At 34.5% G+C, this 21,986-nt stretch overlaps 1 protein-coding gene across 1 annotated transcript; it reads left to right on the top strand.

Annotated features, from left to right (window-relative positions):
• The first annotated feature begins 5,806 nt into the window (after positions 1-5,806).
• Positions 5,807-9,163, top strand: LOC136849501 (loricrin-like). The gene is made up of 4 exons (XM_067122847.1): positions 5,807-5,821; positions 6,627-6,695; positions 6,898-7,035; positions 7,184-9,163. Exons 1-4 carry the CDS (start codon positions 5,807-5,809, stop codon positions 9,161-9,163), a joined length of 2,202 nt encoding a protein of 733 aa, XP_066978948.1.
• Positions 9,164-21,986: the final 12,823 nt, after the last annotated feature.

Here is a 21,986-nt window from a genome sequence, read left to right as displayed (position 1 = left end):
GGGCCTCAGCAATCTTCAAAATAAAAGTAAGAAAATTATAAATTTATTTCATTGTGTATGGATATATGAAAATACTTTAAAAATTTGATGTTAAAAAAACTAGCAGAAACTACTAGAATTATTATTCACGAACAATGGTCAAATGACAAAAAAAAAAAAAAAAATGGATCATGGCAACTCTGTCGTTAATAAACTTTTGAAAACCACACGCGTGTCCGTACTTTGAATACCTCCCCACCGAAATTAATGAAGCGATGTTCTATTGATTTCTTTATTAGAAACTAAATTCGATCAGTACGTAATCATCATTAAAAAAAGTTATTACCCGTAGCTTTAATACTATATGAAAACGTCGGCATAAAATAAATGAAATGCCTAAATTCATCGTGAAAAACAACTATATACAGTATTCATGAATTAAATGTGCAATTCAATAGCAAAGTGATCCAAAGGATTTTCTACTCTATGGCTGTCTATGAGAGAACATTGCAAGGTACATGTTTCATCTTTTATTTCATATCCTATGGTAAAACGAGGGCAAATGTTCACTAATGGTTTTTGTAATTTCTGTAATCATCAAAACAAAATCTTGCAGATCAGTGCTGCCTGTTCTCCTTTTTCTTTTTAGGATTCAATTTTAAGTCATCTGCGACTGCTGCTACTGTACTTTTCTGAATACTTGGGCATTCCTTGACAATTTTTTTTTTACCATATTTACTATTAATTTTTCCAAGGTCGTTAGTTCTTTCACATTTTAAATTCCTAATGACATCGTAACTTTCACAAGGCGCTTATTTATTTTTATTTCCATCTGTTCTAATGCTGCTATCCACGCGTGCTAACCTTTTCGATACTCTAGATGAGATCTACTCACATGTTTAGCAGTACACTCTCCAGTACTAAACTAAGTACAGGTTTGGCTCTTGATTCAGTCCGCTTCCTTCTTTCTTCACTGTATAGATGTATTACTACTTCCTAACGTAATCTTTCGTTGTTTCTTATCATGTCGATATTTTAGTAACGTACTATACCCTAATGCTATTCTTCTTGCATTTGATTACATTTTTTATCTATTTATTAATTTATTTTTTCTTTTTAACAGGTGAGATTACTTCTTTCTGTATTTCCCTCTACTTTCTCTTACTTCCTAATGAGCACCGTATTCTTTGGAAGCTTGAATTTCAAGTCAATGGTTGCTGTGGAAAAAAGTTAAGTATAACTTAGTTTAACCAGACCACTGAGCTGATTAACATCTCTCCTAGGGCTGGCCCGAAGGATTAGACTTATTTTACGTAGCTAAGAACCAGTTGGTTACCTAGCAACGGGACCTACAGCTTATTGTGGAATCCGAACCACATTATAGCGAGATATGAATTTCTATGACCAGAAATAAATTCCTCTAATTCTTCACTGGCCAGCCGAAGAATCGAACGCAGGCCTAGCAAAGTGCTAGCCGAGAACGATATCGACCCGTCCAACGAGGAACTAATGGCTGCTGTGGGCTTGTTCCAAATGAATAGGGTTCACCTTCTGAATAATAATAATAATAATAATAATAATAATAATAATAATAATAATAATAATAATAATAATAATCCAGCCAACTTTATTTTTTTTTCATAAACTGTTATTCCCTCTGAATATTACCTCAACTTCTTTTTGCTCATATTTCTTCTCTGGATTTCTAATTATTTTCAATTCTTTTGCATCTTTCTACCTACTGTTTCTTTCTTCGTTGCCCCTTCCCCTTACTTCATTACCACGAGGACTACTTTTTCTCTTCAAATATGATCCTTTAACGTACTTTCAATACTTTTCCCATTGCTACTTATTCACTTATATCTTACATCTCTATTATATATGACCCTTCTGCTTGTTAAAGCACCTCCAGCTCCCAAACATTCCTTAAACTCTTCCCACCTGATCTGTAATGTCCTCCCTCTTCCCACATTCCGTTCTTGAAATTCTTGTTCTTCTCCTTTTTATTTACAAACTCTGAGAGTGAACTACATGTTCTCCTAATTACGGTTACTACATCGGGCAGTCAAAACAGATGATGCAGCTCTAGTACCGACGAATTCTGGATTTATGCTGGCTGTAACCAGTTGAACTTCTGAGGATGATTGTGCATTATCAAACAATAAAAGAAAAATAAAAGAGGACACTATGGTATAGGTGGAAATAAGTATAAAGGAAAAGCAAACTTAAGCAAAACTAGCTTTAAAATGTTTAAAATGTTTGTAGCCTTTTTCCACGAGCCTATGTTGCTTGGTCCATTCGGTGATTTCACGAGGGAAGCATTTCTTAGGAGGAATGTTCGATCTGCAGCACTATCAAAGTAGAATTAAGGACATTTCTATAATTTCCGAAATATCGCTGTCAAGCTTCCATTTTAGAATGAAAGGCTAAGGCTTTACGTTTTTCGACGGCACGTCTTACTATGACATTATCGTGCAAGTTTTCCTCTTTATTATTGTATTTTATTTAAAAGTCCTCTATTTCCTTTGTTTTGTGCTTTTTTTCTCAATGAATATCTCTTGTTTACATAAATAACAGTCATCACACACATTTAAATTTCTCTAATTTATTCTCTTAGACATAATCATGAAGAGTTACTTTGTCTATAGAAGGTCTTCCTCTTTTTACTCTTCAGTTATATTCATTCTGTTTGTCACCTTCCCGAATTTAATGTTTGTCGCCTTCCCAGTGTTATTTACTTTCATGATATCTTTCTTCTCTTCGATTTTAATTTAATCAAATTTTGAATAAGTAATACCGTAATGATCAAATTTTGAATTGGTAATACTGTAATGATATCAAATTTTGAATTGGTAATACTGTAATGATCAAATTTCGAATTGGTATTGGTAATACTGTAACGATCAAATTTTGAATTGGTAATACTGTAATGATATCAAATTTTGAATTGGTAATACTGTAATGATCAAATTTTGAATTGGTAATACTATAACGATCAAATTTTGAATTGGCAATACTGTAATGATCAAATTTTGAATTGGTAATACTGTAATGATCAAATTTTGATTAGGTAATAGGCTACTATAATGATCAAATTTGAATAGGTAATACTGTAATGATCAAATTCTGAATTGGTAATACCGTAACGATCAAATTTTGTTCATGTTTTATCCAGGGCTAAAAATGTTTTCCGTGTCGTCTACTGAAGCATTTGACTTGAACTGACTAGTTCTCCTCCAGTGGATTCTCTCTGTAAAGAAAAGAAAACAAAGCGCACATACTCTATCACTATTCCGTATATTTTACTTTGTTTATTAATATTCCATGTGTATACGTGCGCTACTTGACAAGAGATCAACATTACAGTAGGATAACGCTGCCAAAATCAGCGTTATCATACAGCTTAAAAGTTATCATTCGACGGCGTCACATCTGAATAAATTTTTTTCTGTGTCTTGGTATTAAATAACGTGATTTTCTAATGCCATATTTAAATTTCTTTACATGATACACCAACATTATTAAGATGAGTTTCGACTGAATCATAAAACGTAAGGTATTAAGCTTAAGTCAAAAGTCGCAAGAAGAGACATATGAGATGACTATAGTGTTTTGTTACTATTCGAAAGAACAATATTAATATTAAGAAAATATTTTTTTCATTATACACTAATCCCAATCTCAAAGGTGAGACAGCAATATGGAAGAGTCATGAACACAATGGATAATTTTATTTTTCATTGTAGCACTTCATGTTTGGATCATTTCGATATTAGCTTTATTATTCCTTTTTATGAATAATTTTTAATTAATGTAGTAGCTGTGATATTAAGAAAAGAAAAACAAACATGTTATTTACGGAGTGTAGGTCCATCAGTGACGTCTTACGGTCACGTAATCGACTGTGATAATTGTCAATTCATATGAAGTATCTGACACTGGAACTTCTCCTATCCAGTAAGTGCCGATTTTACGCTTATATGCCTATTCGGAATACATATCTGTAAAGTTGATGGATACATCGAATTTCCTACTTATGGCTCACACCGATACTACAGCATAACAGTATGTACGAAACAAAAAACGTCTTTATCTAAAGTTTTGCGATTAGACCAAAATATCCTTAATTCCAAACCGGCGAAATTTATATTGGAAATTACTTTGCTGTAATGACAATTAAAACCAATAAATCATAATAATTTACAAATGCTCTACGTAATAACAATTAAAACCAATATAGCCACAATATTTACAAAGGTCCCACGTAATAGCAATTTAAACTAATATTTCATCAAAATAATAATTTACAAACATTACGACCAACGGATTTACTTGAAACGATCGATTTCAGTCAGTGCTCTTTGAAATTTTAGCATCAAGTCCAGTAATGAGCAAATTCCATGTTCAACAAGAGCGTTCTAAGACCTGAAAATCTTCACTAGTTTCCTCGAAAATCTAATCACCTGTCGCCAGAACTAGGACCACCTTAGGTAAAATTTTCGTGCATAAACTTTTGCGTAATCCTTCCAACAGATAAACAACAAACCGAAACTAAAACATGACCTTAGAAGGAAAACAAATGAATATTCTGAAACTGTTCTTGCAGGAAAAATATTATACCAACAACAACTAGTGAGGATGTCAAGATCTAAACAAGACACAGTGAAGTCAGTATAACAAAATCATTCTATTTACTTCTCTGCGCATTTATTTCAGAGGTTTTCCCCATTGTTCGGTAGGTCGTGGCTTAATACGTTTAATGGATTTATAAACATACCTACTTTCAAAGTTATTTTTGCTAACCGCCTTCTCTGATCTTCTGGATAAGTTAAATTTTCATAGAAACAATGTAATTTTCTAATGAATATTTTATAGAAAAAACTGATTCGGTGGAAGACTGATTTCATAATGATGTTAGCAATTGGCTTCAAAAAAAAAAAAAAGGTCATCACACCCCTCTGGTGAAGGAAAAAGACTAAACATCCGGAAATTCATCTCTAATGTAAAGTATAATGAAGACGATAGAAACAAACTCATTCATTCCCTAGGCTGCAATAATTTTCTTCTTTTAATGAAATAATTCTTGCTTCTTTTCCCGGTCGGCAGATGAAATAAACATCCAACCTTCCCAAGACATTCTTTTCACGTAATTGATTGCAAAGAAGACCTAAATTTCAAATACGAAGATGACCTAAACAGAAAATCTCTCTCTCTCTCTCTCTCTCTCTCTCTCTCTCTCTCTCTCTCTCTCTCTCTCTCTCTCTCTCTCTCTCTTAAAACTATGGTAACTTAAGGAATTTTCAATTTTGAATTACATTCGAGCCTAAAATTACCAATAAATGTACTTTGTACCCCGATATTTGAAACATACATGGAAGATGACTTGGGGCATTACGAATACTTATATTACAATACAAATGCATATATTCAATACATGCAACTGAATCAAGCCGCACACCCAATGAACCAGGTCATTTACCGCTAACATTATGGTTATAATATCAAAGAGAGAGAGAGAGAGAGAGAGAGAGAGAGAGAGAGAGAGAGAGAGAGAGAGAGAGAGAGAGAAGATCATCTTATGCATAATTTTCTGAAGAAGAAGAGGAAGAAGAGCATGAAAGCGAGGTCATCTGTTTTATTTTTGCAATTGTGTCATATCTGCCGGGAATGATTGAGCAAGAGAAAGGAGTTTGTTCATAATAATTATTATACGACGGCATCAATGACCTATCGAACGTTCATGAATTGTGATATAAAAGCATCCGTCGCTGCCGCATCTTGACAGTCGGACTTTTGGGGCTTTATACAACGGAGGCAGTTGGGAGAAATGGTGGCCTATAAGGTAAATTGCAATCTACAAACGTTAAAGCGACCCCATTAACTCAAGAAAAACACTGGTACGCCGATTTATAAATGCATAAAATATTAAATGCCCAAATACGCAAACATAATGCAAAGACTAAAAACTAACTGCCGTAAATGAACCAGGGAAAACGGTGACATGTTTTAATATTGCATGTATGTAGGATGTAATGATATATGAAAACGACCATCTGATTCTTACGGGTACACTTTTTTTCATCCATCTATTTTAACAGATCAATGAAATCAGCTATAACAGAGGCGGCTAGAATGAAATATCTTTAAATCTCTCTAACTTTTCCAAAACTGATATATTCTTCTGATAGCAATACATAGAAGTATTATCTATGAACAAAATATGGGACAGACAGCCTAATTCACAATCTTTTAAAATTCGTCTATGAAACACAAAAGTATAATAACCTGCCCAAGGATGACTCTTTTCCTAGTGGAATACATTATGGTCACTTCAGTAATTCAGACATCTTTGTATAACACAAATGACTGGAGAGCTAAAGGGCGACTAATTGCAAAGTACCGCAATCCGTTGGCAAGACAGTGCACAATATACACTAGTAAAAATGTTCTAGAAATATGCTGATTATTTATTACATAGAAACGTTTGTACTTAGTGATAAAACTGACGAGACCTAAAAATCATATATTTCATACATCGTTACGCAGTTTACTCTAACAGAGAGTTGCTCCCGAGAAAAGGCAAGGAAATATTTTACTATCCACGAAAGACACACAACGATCAATGTTTCCTCATTTCTTGTTTTCAGACAATAGCGTTACTACTGATAAGCTACGCGGCCTTAGCACTGGCTCTTGCTGAACCCGAATACAACTCGGTAAGTAGGGTCTTTGTTAACGAATTTCAAGGTAAAATTTACGTAAAATATGTTTTAATCGAACACTCACAGAAACCCCCACCTTCTAAGCTTCTGAGAAAGTACAATTTGATAATTGTAAAGCAGCTTTTATTTGATGTGCATGGAGTATTTGAGAAATCTATAGTTGTGTGAATTATAAGCTAATCCTTGATTCTAATAGGAACCTCTCCCTTACGAATTTGGCTATGATGTCAAAGATAACTACAAAGGTCTTCAATATGGTCATAAGGAAAAATCTGATGGGAATGTAGTCTCTGGGTCCTATACTGTTCTGCTGCCAGACGGCCGTAAGCAACATGTAAGTACGAGTTATGAACTTGATAATGAACAGTAATCTATCGTTGAAACAATGTTTTCTTGTGCAGTAAATACATAAAGATAAATACGCGAGTGCGTATGTAATTATCCATACATGAATGCACTGTAAAACAGACATCCATTTACAGGTGGAATACACAGCCGATTCCCTGAATGGCTACGTAGCCAAAGTCACCTACGAAGGAGAAGCAAAGCATCCGAAAGGCTACGGGGCAGCTGTCACTTTCAAGCCATCTTACAGCAGTGAAGGACAAGGGACTAGTCTGAAAGGTGATGGACATATCTACAGCGGTCAAGGAACAAGTCAGATTAACAATGAATTTATCTATACTGGCCAGGGAATGGGTGGGTTTAACACTGGTTCCAACTATGGTGATCAAGTATCTGAGCTAGGTAGCACTGCCTACAGCAGCCAGAGCAATGTTCAGACAGGAGGTACACTTGCATATAGCAGTCAGGGAAACAGTGGATATGGAAACCAAGGAACAAATCATGCAAATAATGGATATGGAAGCCAAGGGACAAATCATGCAAGCAGTGGATATGGAAGCCAAGGGACAAGTCAGGGAAATAGTGGATATGGAACCCAAGGAACAAATCAGAGAAATGGATATGGAAGCCAAGGGACAAGTCAGGGAAACACTGGATATGGAAGCCAAGGGACAATTCATGGAAATAGTGAATATGGAAGCCAAGGGACAAGTCAAGGAAGCAGTTCAAACGGAAGTCTGGGAACAAGTCAGGGAAGCAGATTTTATGAAGGCCACGGAAACATGGAATTTGGATATGGAGGCCAAGAAACAAATCAGGGAAATAGTGGTGGATATGGGAGCCAAGGAACAAATCATGGAAATAATGGATACGGAAGCCAAGGGCTAGGTCAGGCAAGCCAAGTAGGCATGGGATTTGGATATGGAACACAAGGAACAAGTCAGGGAGGCAGTTCATATGGAAGTCAAGGATCAGGTACGGGAAGCAGTTCATATGGAAGTGAAGGAACAAGTTATGGAAGTAGTTCATATGGAGGTCCAGGATCAGGTCAGGGAAGCAATTCATATGGAAGTCAAGGATCAAGTCAGGGAAGCACTTCATATGAAAGTCAAGGATCAGGTCATGGAAGTAGTTCATATGGAAGTCAAGGATCAAGTCATGGAACCATTTCATATGGAAGTCAAGGATCAAGTCAGGGAAGCAGTTCATATATAAGTCACGGATCAGGTCATGAAAGCAGTTCATATGGAGGTCAAGGATCAAGCCATGGAAGTACTTCATATGGAAGCCAAGGAACAAATCACGGAAATAATAGATATGGAAGCCAAGGGACAAGTCAGGGAGGTAGTGGATATGGAATTCAAGGCTCAAGTCAAGGAGGCAGTTCATATGGAAGTCAAGGATCAGGTCAGGGAAGCACTTCATATGGAAGTCAAGGATCAGGTCAGGGAAGCACGTCATATGGAAGTCAAGGATCAGGTCAGGGAAGCACTTCATATGGAAGTCAAGGATCAGGTCAGGGAAGCACTTCATATGGAAGTCAAGGATCAGGTCAGGGAAGCACTTTATATGGAAGTCAAGGATCAGGTCAGGACAGCAGTTTATACGGAGGTAAAGGATTAAGTCATGGAAGCAGTTCATATGGAAGTCAAGGATCAAGCAATGAAATAAGTTTATTTGGAAGTCAAGGATCAGGTCATGAAAGCAGTTCATATGGAAGTCAAGGATCAAGTCATGGAATAAGTTCATATGGAAGTCAAGGATCAAGACATGGAATAAGTTCATATGGAAGACAAGGAACAAGCCAAGGAAACAGTGGGAAAGGGCTCCGAGGAACAAATCAGGGAAATAGGTCATATGGGGGCCAAGGAACAAACACGGGAAAAGCTGGAGTTGGAAACCAAAAAGGTAGTGGTTCAGGAAGTAATAAGGTTAGCTACAGAAGTCCGGGATCCGGTCAAAACAGCAACATTTTTGCACCCAGCAAGGGCCCGGTTGGCACTGGAAATGGTCTGAGTGGTTATGGTTTTGGTCAAGTTGGCCAGGGTAACCCAACTGCCAGTAGACAAAGCTACGGTGGAAAGGGAAGTAGCCAAATTGGCATGGGATATCAATAATGAACTCTCAAATTTACCAAAGTAATGCATAGTCATACCTCAATATATTGTATGTGTAACGAATAAAAACTATCATATATGAAGCTATTCTTCTTAATGCAAGATTGAATTATCAAAACATTGATTGTATGTAAAAAAAAATATATATATGCTAAATGTATCTGTACATATGTGTACTCTCTCTAGGAATATGCAAATCCAGTTTTTACACACACACACACAACATATATATATTTATATATATACTGTATATCTCTACAAGTAAATACATAATGCAAGACAAACTACAATCAGCGTAGTTTGTCTTGCATTATGTATTTACTTGTGTATGTATATATATTTTATATATATATATATATATATATATATATATATATATATATATATATATATATATTACCATATATAATACCTTCTTAATATGCAAGATCCTTCCAGTAATTCACTGTCAACAAAAAAAATGCCAGTACTTGTAATGACAATAAATAGTGCCTAGGATCAGAAGTTCACTGTTTTTATACAGCAAGGGCAAAGCCGCCTAAATTCAACGCTACTGAAAGACAAGGGATCAAAACCTCACTCAATCAAAGGCCGCTCTAAAATATTTACTTTTCAATTAAAGCCTTCCCTTTTTCCTTTGTAGTCAGCTGTTCCCATGGAAGACCTTAGACGCGTGCGATGGATTTTCGGTGCAAACCTGAATTCCTCTTCTTTGGAATTTTTTGTATCTCCTCTCCTTGTTTTATTTACTATATAGCTTTACTGATACAAAAACAGTCCTTAGAGCATACAATGGACTGGTGATAAATTCACTAACATTTTCCAATACAGCAATGAACACCCCTTCCTAACAGCGATCTACTGAAACTGAACAGAATAGGATACTTATCAAAAAACAAAAAGAAGGAATAAATAAAAATCCATTTTTCTATAAACTTCAGAACTAAAACTTTTTTATTAACTGCACAAACTCTGGGGAAAACTTTCTTTCTCTTCTGTATCAAATTACAAGAAAAAGACTTTCTCTGCTAAATACTGCTCTCAAAGTATAACTTTGGTATACATCAGTCACCTTGTGTAAACAATGAGAGAGAGAGAGAGAGAGAGAGAGAGAGAGAGAGAGAGAGAGAGAGAGAGAGAGAGAGAGAGAGAGAGAGAGAGAGAAGAGTAACCTTGATATTTAAAATATTCTAATACACGAAAAGTATTTCCAAACCATAAATATATAACTCATAAAATTGTCCATAAAATTATTTTTCAATTTTTATATAACACAAATACGTTAATGCCGTCTTGCAGCTAAAGAACACCATTATTTCTGTAAAAGGTAAATAAAAAGCCACCAAAAATCATCGCAACAATTATTATCAAATACATTCTGCATTCCAGACATATCAACAAAAGCTGAAACAATGAGACCAAAATTAATATAACTGTATATATAACCTGGTAATAGGAAAATAATGTCACCAAAGACATTCATCAGTACAGTCAAATTCAACAGTCCAATAACAGTCACATTTCTTGGTGTGGAGAGGACTCTGATATCACCTACATGAGCGAGTGTCGGTGGACTTTTGAATCTGATTGTACATAATTAAAGCTCAATATTTGCAACGAAATTAGCAGCACAGCACCAAGGTTTTCAACGATAATAATAACAATTAAAATAAATGCGCCGAACTTTCTTCGGCGCAATCGAGTTTTCTGTACAGCATATAATGCTATATGGGCCGTGGCCCATAAAGCTTTCAGCCACGGGCCGGTGGTGGCCTGTCCTATAGGTTACCAGACTCACGATCACGGCTAACTTTAACCTTAAATAAAATAAAAGCTACTGAGGCTAGACGGCTTCAATTTGGTATGTTTGATGAGTGGAGGGTGGATGATCAACAGACCAATTTGCAGCCCTCTAGCCTCAATAGTTTTTAAGATCTGAGGGCGGACAGAAGAAAGTGCGGACAGACAGACAAAGACATCTCAACAGTAGTTTTCTTTTGCAAAAAACTACAAAGCAGCAACACTTCTGAATAACTCAACAGATGAAATTGAGGTGTTCATCTTACCTACATTAAAATGTCTCTCCAATAGAAACTGACACGCTGTACATCACAAAGCAACAACACAACATGAATAGAAAGTGAGATTGACAGACAAAAACATACGAGATTGTGCACCCGTAAACTTTTATCAAATACAGTTGCATTACACGAGGAGCTAAACATACACTACTGCTTTTACACTTTGGACTAACTATCTTAGGGTTACTGTCCGCTTCCTTAACGGGAATACTGTACTACCTTCCATACTTTTTTCTCGCTCTCCTCTCTAGTATATTACTAAAAATAGTTTAAGTATCTATTTTCAACGAGATCAGGAGACTTCATGAAACAAGCAGTGATAAAAGAATAAACATAAAACGAATAAACAAACTGAAAGGTAAACAAGAAAAAAAAACAGACGTACACTAAAAAACACAGAAGCCAACGACTATGAATAACCCCTCGAGAGCTCTTCCAGAGGCTAATTAGCACCCCACTTACCAGGTTTAACCCTAAAACAACGAGTCTCAATTTAACAAATAACTGACAAAATATATATATGTAACAGTATGAAAGTAAATTCTCCTGCTTTTCTGTGAATTATGGAAATTCAAATTAAAACAATAGTTTTGGATCCTTTTAATTATTGATCGCTTTTGGAGCTCGATTCGAAACTGATGATACAAATTCCGAAACTGGCATCTGAACATCTGTGCGTCACATAAATTGATTATAAAATCCTATAAACATGGTATGAATTAAAAGAACAATTTTAAATAATGGATCAATTCAAAATGGTTTCAAAACGACATAAACTGTACCTGTGTCTTTCAGTTTTATGAGTAAATAAATACCATCTACTCTGATAATGTTCTCACGTTAATTCTAAATATCATTTTACTAAGTGCAGCACACACTCACGCACAAAATGATTCCCACAGTAAATATACAGTCCTAAGTCTCAAAGGAAGCTGCAATTTGCATCACAGATCTATCAGATCTCCCTGAACAACACGCTGGGTCTCCTTTTAATAACAGGACATAATTTTCACCCTAATAAAGAGTTCTCCCACTTACGCACTGCTTTTTTCCAGACCAAATACAAGACGGGAAATTTATATTCCTAAGTTCGCCTAAATACGAAATTCCTATCTTTATTGGAAATTGTGTACTTACTGAGGAGAACTGTTCGCTCACAAAAGGAATGGCCCAATCATGGAAAAATGAGACTTAATAATGACAAACTATGATTACCTTTTACCAAACACAGCATCAACACAATAGCTTAATGTGGAACAGCAGACATACATATCCATTAGATGCACTTCCTTCGAAGGTTTCAAGTCCCGTATTATGGAACAAAGTGAAACTATTTTAACTCTCTCAATTTGTTTTTCTCTTTAATTTTACTTTCCTAGGCTTTTAATGCAACATTTTACCCAAGTTCTTCGGCAATGATTCTCAATAATTATATACTTAAAGTATCAATAGCAGTTGAAGAGCAGGGACGAGAGGTGGTGGCACAAATAATTCATTTTCGAATTATACAAAAAAATGTATTGTTCATCCAAGAAAGACGAGAGCTAAAATAAACAATGAGGAGCTACATCTCTCGAAGTGTAGTTGGATAAAAGCACTCGGCTAAAATACCTATCAGTAAACCAAGCATCCAGATATACTTTATACCCGTCAGCTAACAATGTAAAATACAAGTGCTTCGTTGAACTGGATAAGGCATTTCTTCGCGATTGCAGGACTGCAATTTTTGGCATCAAAACTTGAGGAAATGACATGTTGGAACCTCTCCCTATAAATTCACTGGTGGAAGTCTTCCAGTACATGGGTGGTACTTGATAGGGCGGCGACCCTGGGTAGCTGCTAGTAAAGGTACGTCAATAGGTAACGCTTCAATACCATACCAGGCAACGAATCTCTCTCTCTCTCTCTCTCTCTCTCTCTCTCTCTCTCTCTCTCTCTCTATATATATATATATATATATATATATATATATATATATATATATATATATATATATATATATATATATATATATATATATATATATATATATATATATATATATATATATATATATATATATATATATCGTGGGTGTACAATATTTTGGGGATACCTCTTACATAGTACTTTATCAGAAGCCCTACCAAGGAACTTTTAGTCCTTTAAGACGTCCCTTCTTAGACCGCAAGTTGCACTGCCTTTTACCTTTTATTTTTCATCCGCTCCTTCTGTTCTGTTCTCATTTACATGTCCAACTTCTTAACTCTTCTTGCTCCAATGTTCACCTTTCGTTTGTAAACAAAGTCCAATGGGAGAGCCGCTTGTCTAAACAGATGACTAATACTATGTACATACAAGCGTACATACATACATACAAAAGCCAGGCGAGTCATTTTATTCGCCGGGAACTTGAGCGTAAAACCAATAACCCCATCAATAAGAGCCATCGATGACATCGATATGAGATTCGTGAGGTTCATTGCAGACGTAAACATCATTATTGGACTCGACATGAATGGACCCTTTCAAACTCTCATTATTTCGGATCATTCTGATGAAATGCAAATAATGCAGTAGACTCCTTGTTTTTCTTCGATGATTCGGAGCCCCGTCACAACGTCTCTACTTGGGTAAAGCAAAATCTATCGGCATATCCATCTGCACATAATGATTTATCAAATACACATGCATACATATGCATTTATATATATTATATATAAATATATACTGTATATATATATATATGTTACCTATTATTCATTAATCACCATGAACGTTTTCCTATTAGGAAAGGTTGATGATGAAGTTAACAGAGGAAAAATGGGATTTAAAAGAATTGGTCTTGAGAATTCCGGGACGTTCCTTAATCAAACCCAGGAAACTTTCACAACTAGAGCCACTAGAATGTGTGTGTATGTATGTTTGTACATAAATATATATATATATATATATATATATATATATATATATAATATATATTAATGCAAATGTTTATGAATGAGCAAATGAAAATTTTCAATAATTCCACCGTTGTGTTCATAATTATACAACACGTCCTTTGCACAATATGAGAGAAACCTCCAATCTTCATATTCGAGGCAAATAGTTTGCTAATTGGGAACTGCTACCAACGGACTGAAAGCTATGAAAAAAATGAAAGCAGAACTTAAGCTCTTTTCAACTACAACGAAGTTGGGAATCGGTCAAAAGAACTTGCACAACTCAAATGGAAGGCTGTTTACAAAATTATAGGCAAACGCATACTGAAAGAATTTTATATAGCACCAAATAAAAATGCTAAATTTGAATGTACATGATTAAAGTATCAGACGTTAAAAATTACAGTCTAAAGAAAACACCTCTACATATACTCGCTTGACAACCAAATATTACTATTTTGATAGGAGAAAAAATGTGGAGAAATTTCGTGCGCCGAAGTAGAGAGACGACTTCAGGAAGCCGACTCTAAGAATTCTTAATGAAAAACAAACAGAGTAGCAGAGATGAGCTGCATCACAGATGACTAATTTGCAAAGTCTTAATTAAGTGTAGAAGCATAATAAGTCGCCAAACAGTAGGCGTGGAGGCTCTTTTTGACGGGCGCATAAACAAAGATGGTTGCGCAATGTTCTGTTCAAAGCTCGTGGCTTACTTCGCAGAAGAAAGTCATTAAAAATTCTTAAAGTTTCAGAACAATGAGAATTATCTGTTTCTTTAGAATTATCATTATTGAAAGTTATATTTCGAAATTCACCGGCTATTAAACAACTGAAATCAGTGAGAAGATTTAATTATTCCCATTGTACAAATACTTTCAAATCTTTCCCAAACTTTTACAGTGCACATACACACGCACGCACATACGCACACAAAGCGAGTTTCGAATCATAAATAAATGGCACATAAGACGCAAGACAGGATCCAAATATGCGCGCGCACACGCGCACTCACACAAAACTTCCGGAAAGAATGTTCAGTTCGATGTAGCTTCACATTCACTTCAAAATCCTTGAAAGAATTGGTAATTCTCTCTGGAGTAAAATATGAAAGAAATTTAATTCGAAAAAACAACATCACGGAAGTTTACACGAAGTTTATACTTGAAAGGCGGGGTTACGACAACGTTTTTGGGACAGTAAAAAAAAAAAAAAAAAAAAAAAAAAAAACTCCTTGCAAGAACAAAGAAAACCGAGAAACCTGTCTTTTCCAAAGTTTTCTGTTTTACGCCGTTTCCCCTCCCCCCCTCGCCACCCCTCTACCCTTCAAATTAAGGGGCGTATAACTTTCAGGTCCCGGTTAACGGGTCAATAATCAGTTTTATGGGCATAAAAAAAGAAAGATGGGCGTACTGAGCTGTGTATAAAACCAAGGTACCGTAGCCTTGCTATTGCCATTTGCTCACTACCTCACCCGTGAATTAGACCAGCTTATAACCTTTAGAATGACCAGTAAAGTAAGTGTTAGGGGGAGTGTGTTGACTTGCAAGAGCACACTGTAACATCATACTGCTGGATAAAATCTTAAATCTGTATTACAATGGGATCAATTAGTTCCAAATTTCACGTGCTCGTGTAGTGTTGTGACTAATCAGAGCAAAATAATTTATTTACCTTTTCAGATAGTAACACTTCTTGTAATACTACAAATGATAACGGCTTCCCCACATGGCACTGGACCATCGTTTCAATACGGTTTTGAATCTGCTCATAAACAAGTGAGTTCGTTATTACTAATACTATTTATACATACAGTACATCCATACATGCATACATACATACATACATACATACATACATACATATATATATATATATATATATATATATATATATATATATATATATATATATATTCTTTACGTAAAATTATCTAATATCTCTTTTACTTTTCTATAAAATGAAAAATAAAGCAATAGGGATAACCATCACTTTTCCCCTTCTCAATCTTTACCAGGAGCCAGCACCTTACTCCTTCAACTACCGGGTACAAGATAAGCACCACAGGTCACATTATTCCCACAAAGAAAGATCCGACGGGAAAAAGGTTTATGGTTCCTACACTGTGGATCTTCCAGACGGCCGCACACAAACGGTAAGAAGGTTCTTTTGGTTACTTTATACACATAAATACAATCGTAATACTTAAGCAGGTCGTCAGATCTGCTAAAATAAACACAAACGCTTCTTGAATATCTGTAGGCATGGAGTGGTCATGTAACCTCATGACATACAGTGGAGGACTATCAAGAAATGCTATAAACCGTCGGCACATAATACTCTTGAACGTGTGGGCAGGCCACTGAACATTTATGGGCAAGGTGTGAGGCTTGTGGTCACATCCCAAACAATACTTGCTTACGACTGGAGGGCGAGTACCTTCTGTAGCCAACCGCACCCCAACTAAGAAGAGTGCATGTACATATAAAACATACACACGCACATACATACATAAGACGCTTAAATATAGGTTGACTCATTTGTCATTAATACTTATGGGTGACCGAGAACTTCCGCCTTCTCACAGCCTTTCAGCAATATATTCTGAATCGAGCAAATACTCCCTTTTCAATTACATGACGCTTGCACACATAAGCGTGTAATATACACGAACGTTCCAAACCTACGGCTCCTTGGTGTGGGCTGCCACCGAGGATAAACAGCCCAAATAAACTACACAGATATATCTATGCAGGCTATAAATTTTCTCTCGTTTTGCATTCTTGAATATTTGTACGTTATACTTCTTATATATTATGTGTGTGTGTGAGAGAGAGAGAATCTTTTAGGCACTGGTAACTTATGTTTGGCAAAAAAAAAAAAAAACTAGGGGAACTTTTTATATTTTCTATTGCTCTAGCAGCAAATACCTCAAGTCGAAACAGAAAGTGAAAACCAAAGGAAAATTCTTGTGCACTGTTTTCAAAAAGCACTGATTTACTTATGCAGAAAGCATTTGTCAATGCAATCCACGAAAATATTTTCTTAATGGAATAATCCCATAATTTAGATAAAAGTTCATCATTAATCTAAGAGATCGCATATGCTGTACATCAATATTACGTGATGACGATGATTTAATAAGCATCTGCCAAAAACACTGGCGGTCTAATCTAATGCTGTAACCTCAATTACTCAATTCACAGGTGGACTACATAGCAGATCACCACCGAGGATTCGTGGCCAAAGTGACATACAAGGGGAAAGCCCACCATCCCAGAACCCACGGCCCTTCCGCGACATTCAGCACGTCGTATCATGAGTATCACTGAGGAGAAATATGATCGTGTTAACTGTAAGAGAGGGGTTAATATACATTATAAAAATGGCTTTATTTTCCTGAGAATTGTACAAATAACCTGACGATAGTGAATTATCACTCGTTGGTAAAGTAATTCACCTATCTCTCCCCTTGTAAAAATGGTTTAAACCATTGTTATCTGTGAATTTCTTTTGGAGGAAAATAAAATTTATAGATCACAGTTTAGAGCAAATTAATTTTCTTTCCATTATAGAGTCATGACTACTGGTAAATAATCTCCCTAATCAATCTGAATAAGAAATCATCTCATCACAAGAGCAATTCTATTTAACGGTAAGAGCAGTGGCGTGCAAATATACACACATATTCGCAAAGTGATAGACAGAAAGGAGATCACTTCTGAGAGATCATAATACACATACGACAAACCTAGCAGCCTCCCATTCAAGAGATGTGTCATGGAAGTTAGGCAAGCTTTGGTTGAATCTTTCCCAGATAGTGTCCCCTAAGGGTTTTCAGGGGTCGTTATGTTGAACTAATATTTCTTGGGAGTCATTATCTTCATGATATTTACAGTCTTTTATTCATAATTTTATGGTAGTCCTCAACGGGCTTGTGCTAAACACGCCGCAAAGGTGGATACATACCCGGTTAAAACCCTTGGGGGTCACTATCTAGGAAAGATCCGTTTGATTTTGCTGTTTCACAATTATCATATAAATATGAAAACATATCACCACAAGGAACGATGAGACGCAAGTACATAGAAGCAAGACGTGTGTTATCAGTAACGGAGTAATACCTGAGAAACACGTTTAGATTAATAAATGCCACCGAAACAATATCTGAAAGTGAAAATCAAGTGGAAAAACACAGAAAATGAGCTTTAGCACCATCAAGCATTCTTCCATTTAATAATACTATGAGTTCTCTCAAAGCAAACGCCGTAAAACTAATGAAATGCTAAAAATGTTAAAGTAATAAAAAGTGTTATTTTTAAGTAAATACACAGAATCCACGAACACACGAAAATATTATATCCACGGAAATAAAATATATATATATGTACACTGAACAAATCCCACGTGAACATTTCTCATGTTATTTTTCATAAAGGAAAAGAGAAAACTGTAAGACAGAGTGAAGCACAGCTGAGCCCTCCCTAAAATTGTGCGCTACATCCATTTTCTATAAAATATCTGGTTCATAAAATTCTTTAATGAAACTCTAGCTAAAGCATAAAACTCTTACGTGAGAATATAATTTAATACAACAGTGATAAAACTCCGTACAATGCTTGAGACATTTTATGACTCAGTGAAATGCGCATAAACGTTACGGCAATGACGCAACTGTTCTGAATTCACTAATCATATCAAAAGCCATCAAAATGCCAAAACAAACCAAGACAATGGAAGCGCTTACGTTAGCTTAAGCAGCTCAACGGACGTACAGTCTTACAGTTTCCAATTGCAGAAGGATGGGCAGATTCCTGAAGGTTTCCTTTAAAGCATACATTACATTTACACATGGTGTTGATTTGCAAGCCCTCACCACTGCCTTTAATCTCTGATTAAACATGTCGCCACTTCCCGTTACTGGGGAAGTTTTATTCTGGTTTGCACTGGTAATTCAAACACGATTACACACAAAATCACACACACGTATGAAGTGCATGGGTTTGCTGTATTATTATTATTATTATTATTATTATTATTATTATTATTATTATTATTAGAAGATGAACCCCATTCATATGGAACAAGCCTACAAGGCCACTGGCTTGAAATTCAAGCTTCCAAAGAATATGATGTTCATTAGGAAGTAAGACAAGGTTAAGGGAAATACAGAAAGAAGAGATCTCACTTATTAAGAAAAAATAATAAATTAATATACAGACAAAAATGTACGAGCATTAAAATGCAAGGAGAATAGTGTTAGGGTATTAATTCATTGCATCTTCGCTTGAACTTTTCATGTTCCAATTGCACGACATCCTCAGGAATACTGTTCCACAGCCCAACGGTAAACAAAAGTAGTTATAAAGCATTCCCTAGAAGGGTTTTTCTCGTTACCGAACACTTTTGGGCAGGAATAAATTAAAATAGTACGAAAATAAACAAGCTCAATTCCTACTGTAATAACTGACACATTCATGTCTGCAAATACATAATTATTCAGTTTTAAAGTATGTGAAGTAATAGAGATATTAAGAGGTAAAAAAGTAAGTGTGCATGGTGAATGCAACTAGTAGATATACTGTACATATATACACACATATATATACACAGATATTACATATATATATTTATATATACATATATATGTATATTTATATATATATATATATATATATATATATATATATATATACATATATATGTATATTTATAATATATATATATATATATATATATATATATATATATATATATATATATATATATATATATATATATATATACACTTATATCTACCAGTCGCATTCACCGTGCACACGTAATTTTTTACCTCTTAATATCTCTATTACTTCACATACTCACTTTAAAATTGTATAATTATGTATATGCACACTTGACTGTGTCAGTTATTCCAGTAGGAATTCAGCTTGTTTTTCATACTATATATATATATATATATATATATATATATATATATATATATATATATATATATATATATATATACATACATATGTACATATATATATATTAATAAACAGATATTACATATATATATATATATATATATATATATATATATATATATGTATGTATATATACTGTATATATATGTATGTATGTATGTATGTATGTATGTATGTATGTATATATATATATATATATATATATATATATATATATATATATATATATATATATATATATATATATATATATATATATATATATAAAGTATGTATATATACCGTATATACGAGAGTTTATCAGCAGGAACTATAGCATTCAAATGTCACTGTAATTTGCTGAATAATAGCACATGCACCGTTTAATGCCATTAACAATTGATGCATTTTAATAGCTGATGATTTGACATTTTCATCCAATCAACAGCCATACATTCACATTTGTTTTCACAGTGAGGAAAACCAGTCATTAAATGCAATTAACACTTTATGAACAAATTCGATGCATATATAACAACAGATCAATCCCACAAACGGTTTTTGACAACAATGTATCAAATCATTGTTATTTGATAAAGAAGAAACTTCTCAGCAAATTACCTACCAACTAAACATGAAATTAAATCATTTGTTTTTATAATTATAAACTAATATAAATACATATAAACACAGACATTATATATACATATTTGTTTATATATATTATATATATACATATATGTAAAAAAATATATGTTATATTGATGGTACCATACTCTGTAATTGTCAATTTTCCTATGTAAGGCACGGACCACGTGATGAAAAGGAAAAGCAAAGAATTAACATGCAGCACAGAATGCATAAGCACTTGCTTGTATGTGTATGTATACTGTGTGTGTATATATGCATAAATATACATACACACAAACACATACACCCATATATATATATATATATATATATATATATATATATATATATATATATATATATAAGTATACTGAAAGATATATCACAAGACTTCAGTGATATATATATATGCAGTATCTATATATAATATATATATATATATATATATATATATATATATATATATATATATATATATATATATATATATATATATATATATATATATATACATGTGCGTGTGTCTTTGCTTATGTGCCATTGAGAAGCAAATTTGCATTTACAAACAGATATATACGTTCCCGTACATATATTATATACTTATGAAATTTCCACGTATATACTAGCGTGGATTGCTAGAAAACCAGTTTATTCGTATACCTTTATACTAGTCGCACTTGTTACTAGCATTACTGATTGCTAAAAAAAAACAATATTAATTACAAGGAATGACTAATGTTTCATAAGGAAATGAAAGGAGCGTATGGTTAAAAGATTATGCGTCGGTAATATCCAGGTCACTGATCATACGCCACATTCGACGTGCTATCATACAGAAGAATTCTTTTAAATTCATGATGCAAGAAATGAGAGAGAGAGAGAGAGAGAGAGAGAGAGAGAGAGAGAGAGAGAGAGAGAGAGAGAGAGAGACACTACATGCCTGAACGTGTACACTGAAAAGAAACTGATCAGTCATTCTTGCGTGACCACTTGAAAATATGAGTGAGTTACAAAATACTCTCTGGTGCACTGCAAAAGTGCATCACATGCATGCCTAAAAATCCCTCAAGTGACTTTGTGCGACAAAGGGCCTTTCGAATTTTTCTAGATCCCATTTCTCTGAAATTCGTTTTGATTTGACATGAAAAGTTACAAAACATGATGTGATCAGTTATAATATATTAAGTTTAAAATATGAGAATTTAGAATAATAGTCTCCTAAAAATAAGATACAATGATCAAAATT

Source organism: Macrobrachium rosenbergii, chromosome 21 (assembly GCF_040412425.1).
Source record: "Macrobrachium rosenbergii isolate ZJJX-2024 chromosome 21, ASM4041242v1, whole genome shotgun sequence".
Lineage (NCBI taxonomy): Eukaryota > Metazoa > Arthropoda > Malacostraca > Decapoda > Palaemonidae > Macrobrachium > Macrobrachium rosenbergii.
The sequence above is the reverse complement of the archived record's forward strand: the minus strand, read 5'-3'. Positions and strand labels throughout refer to the sequence as shown.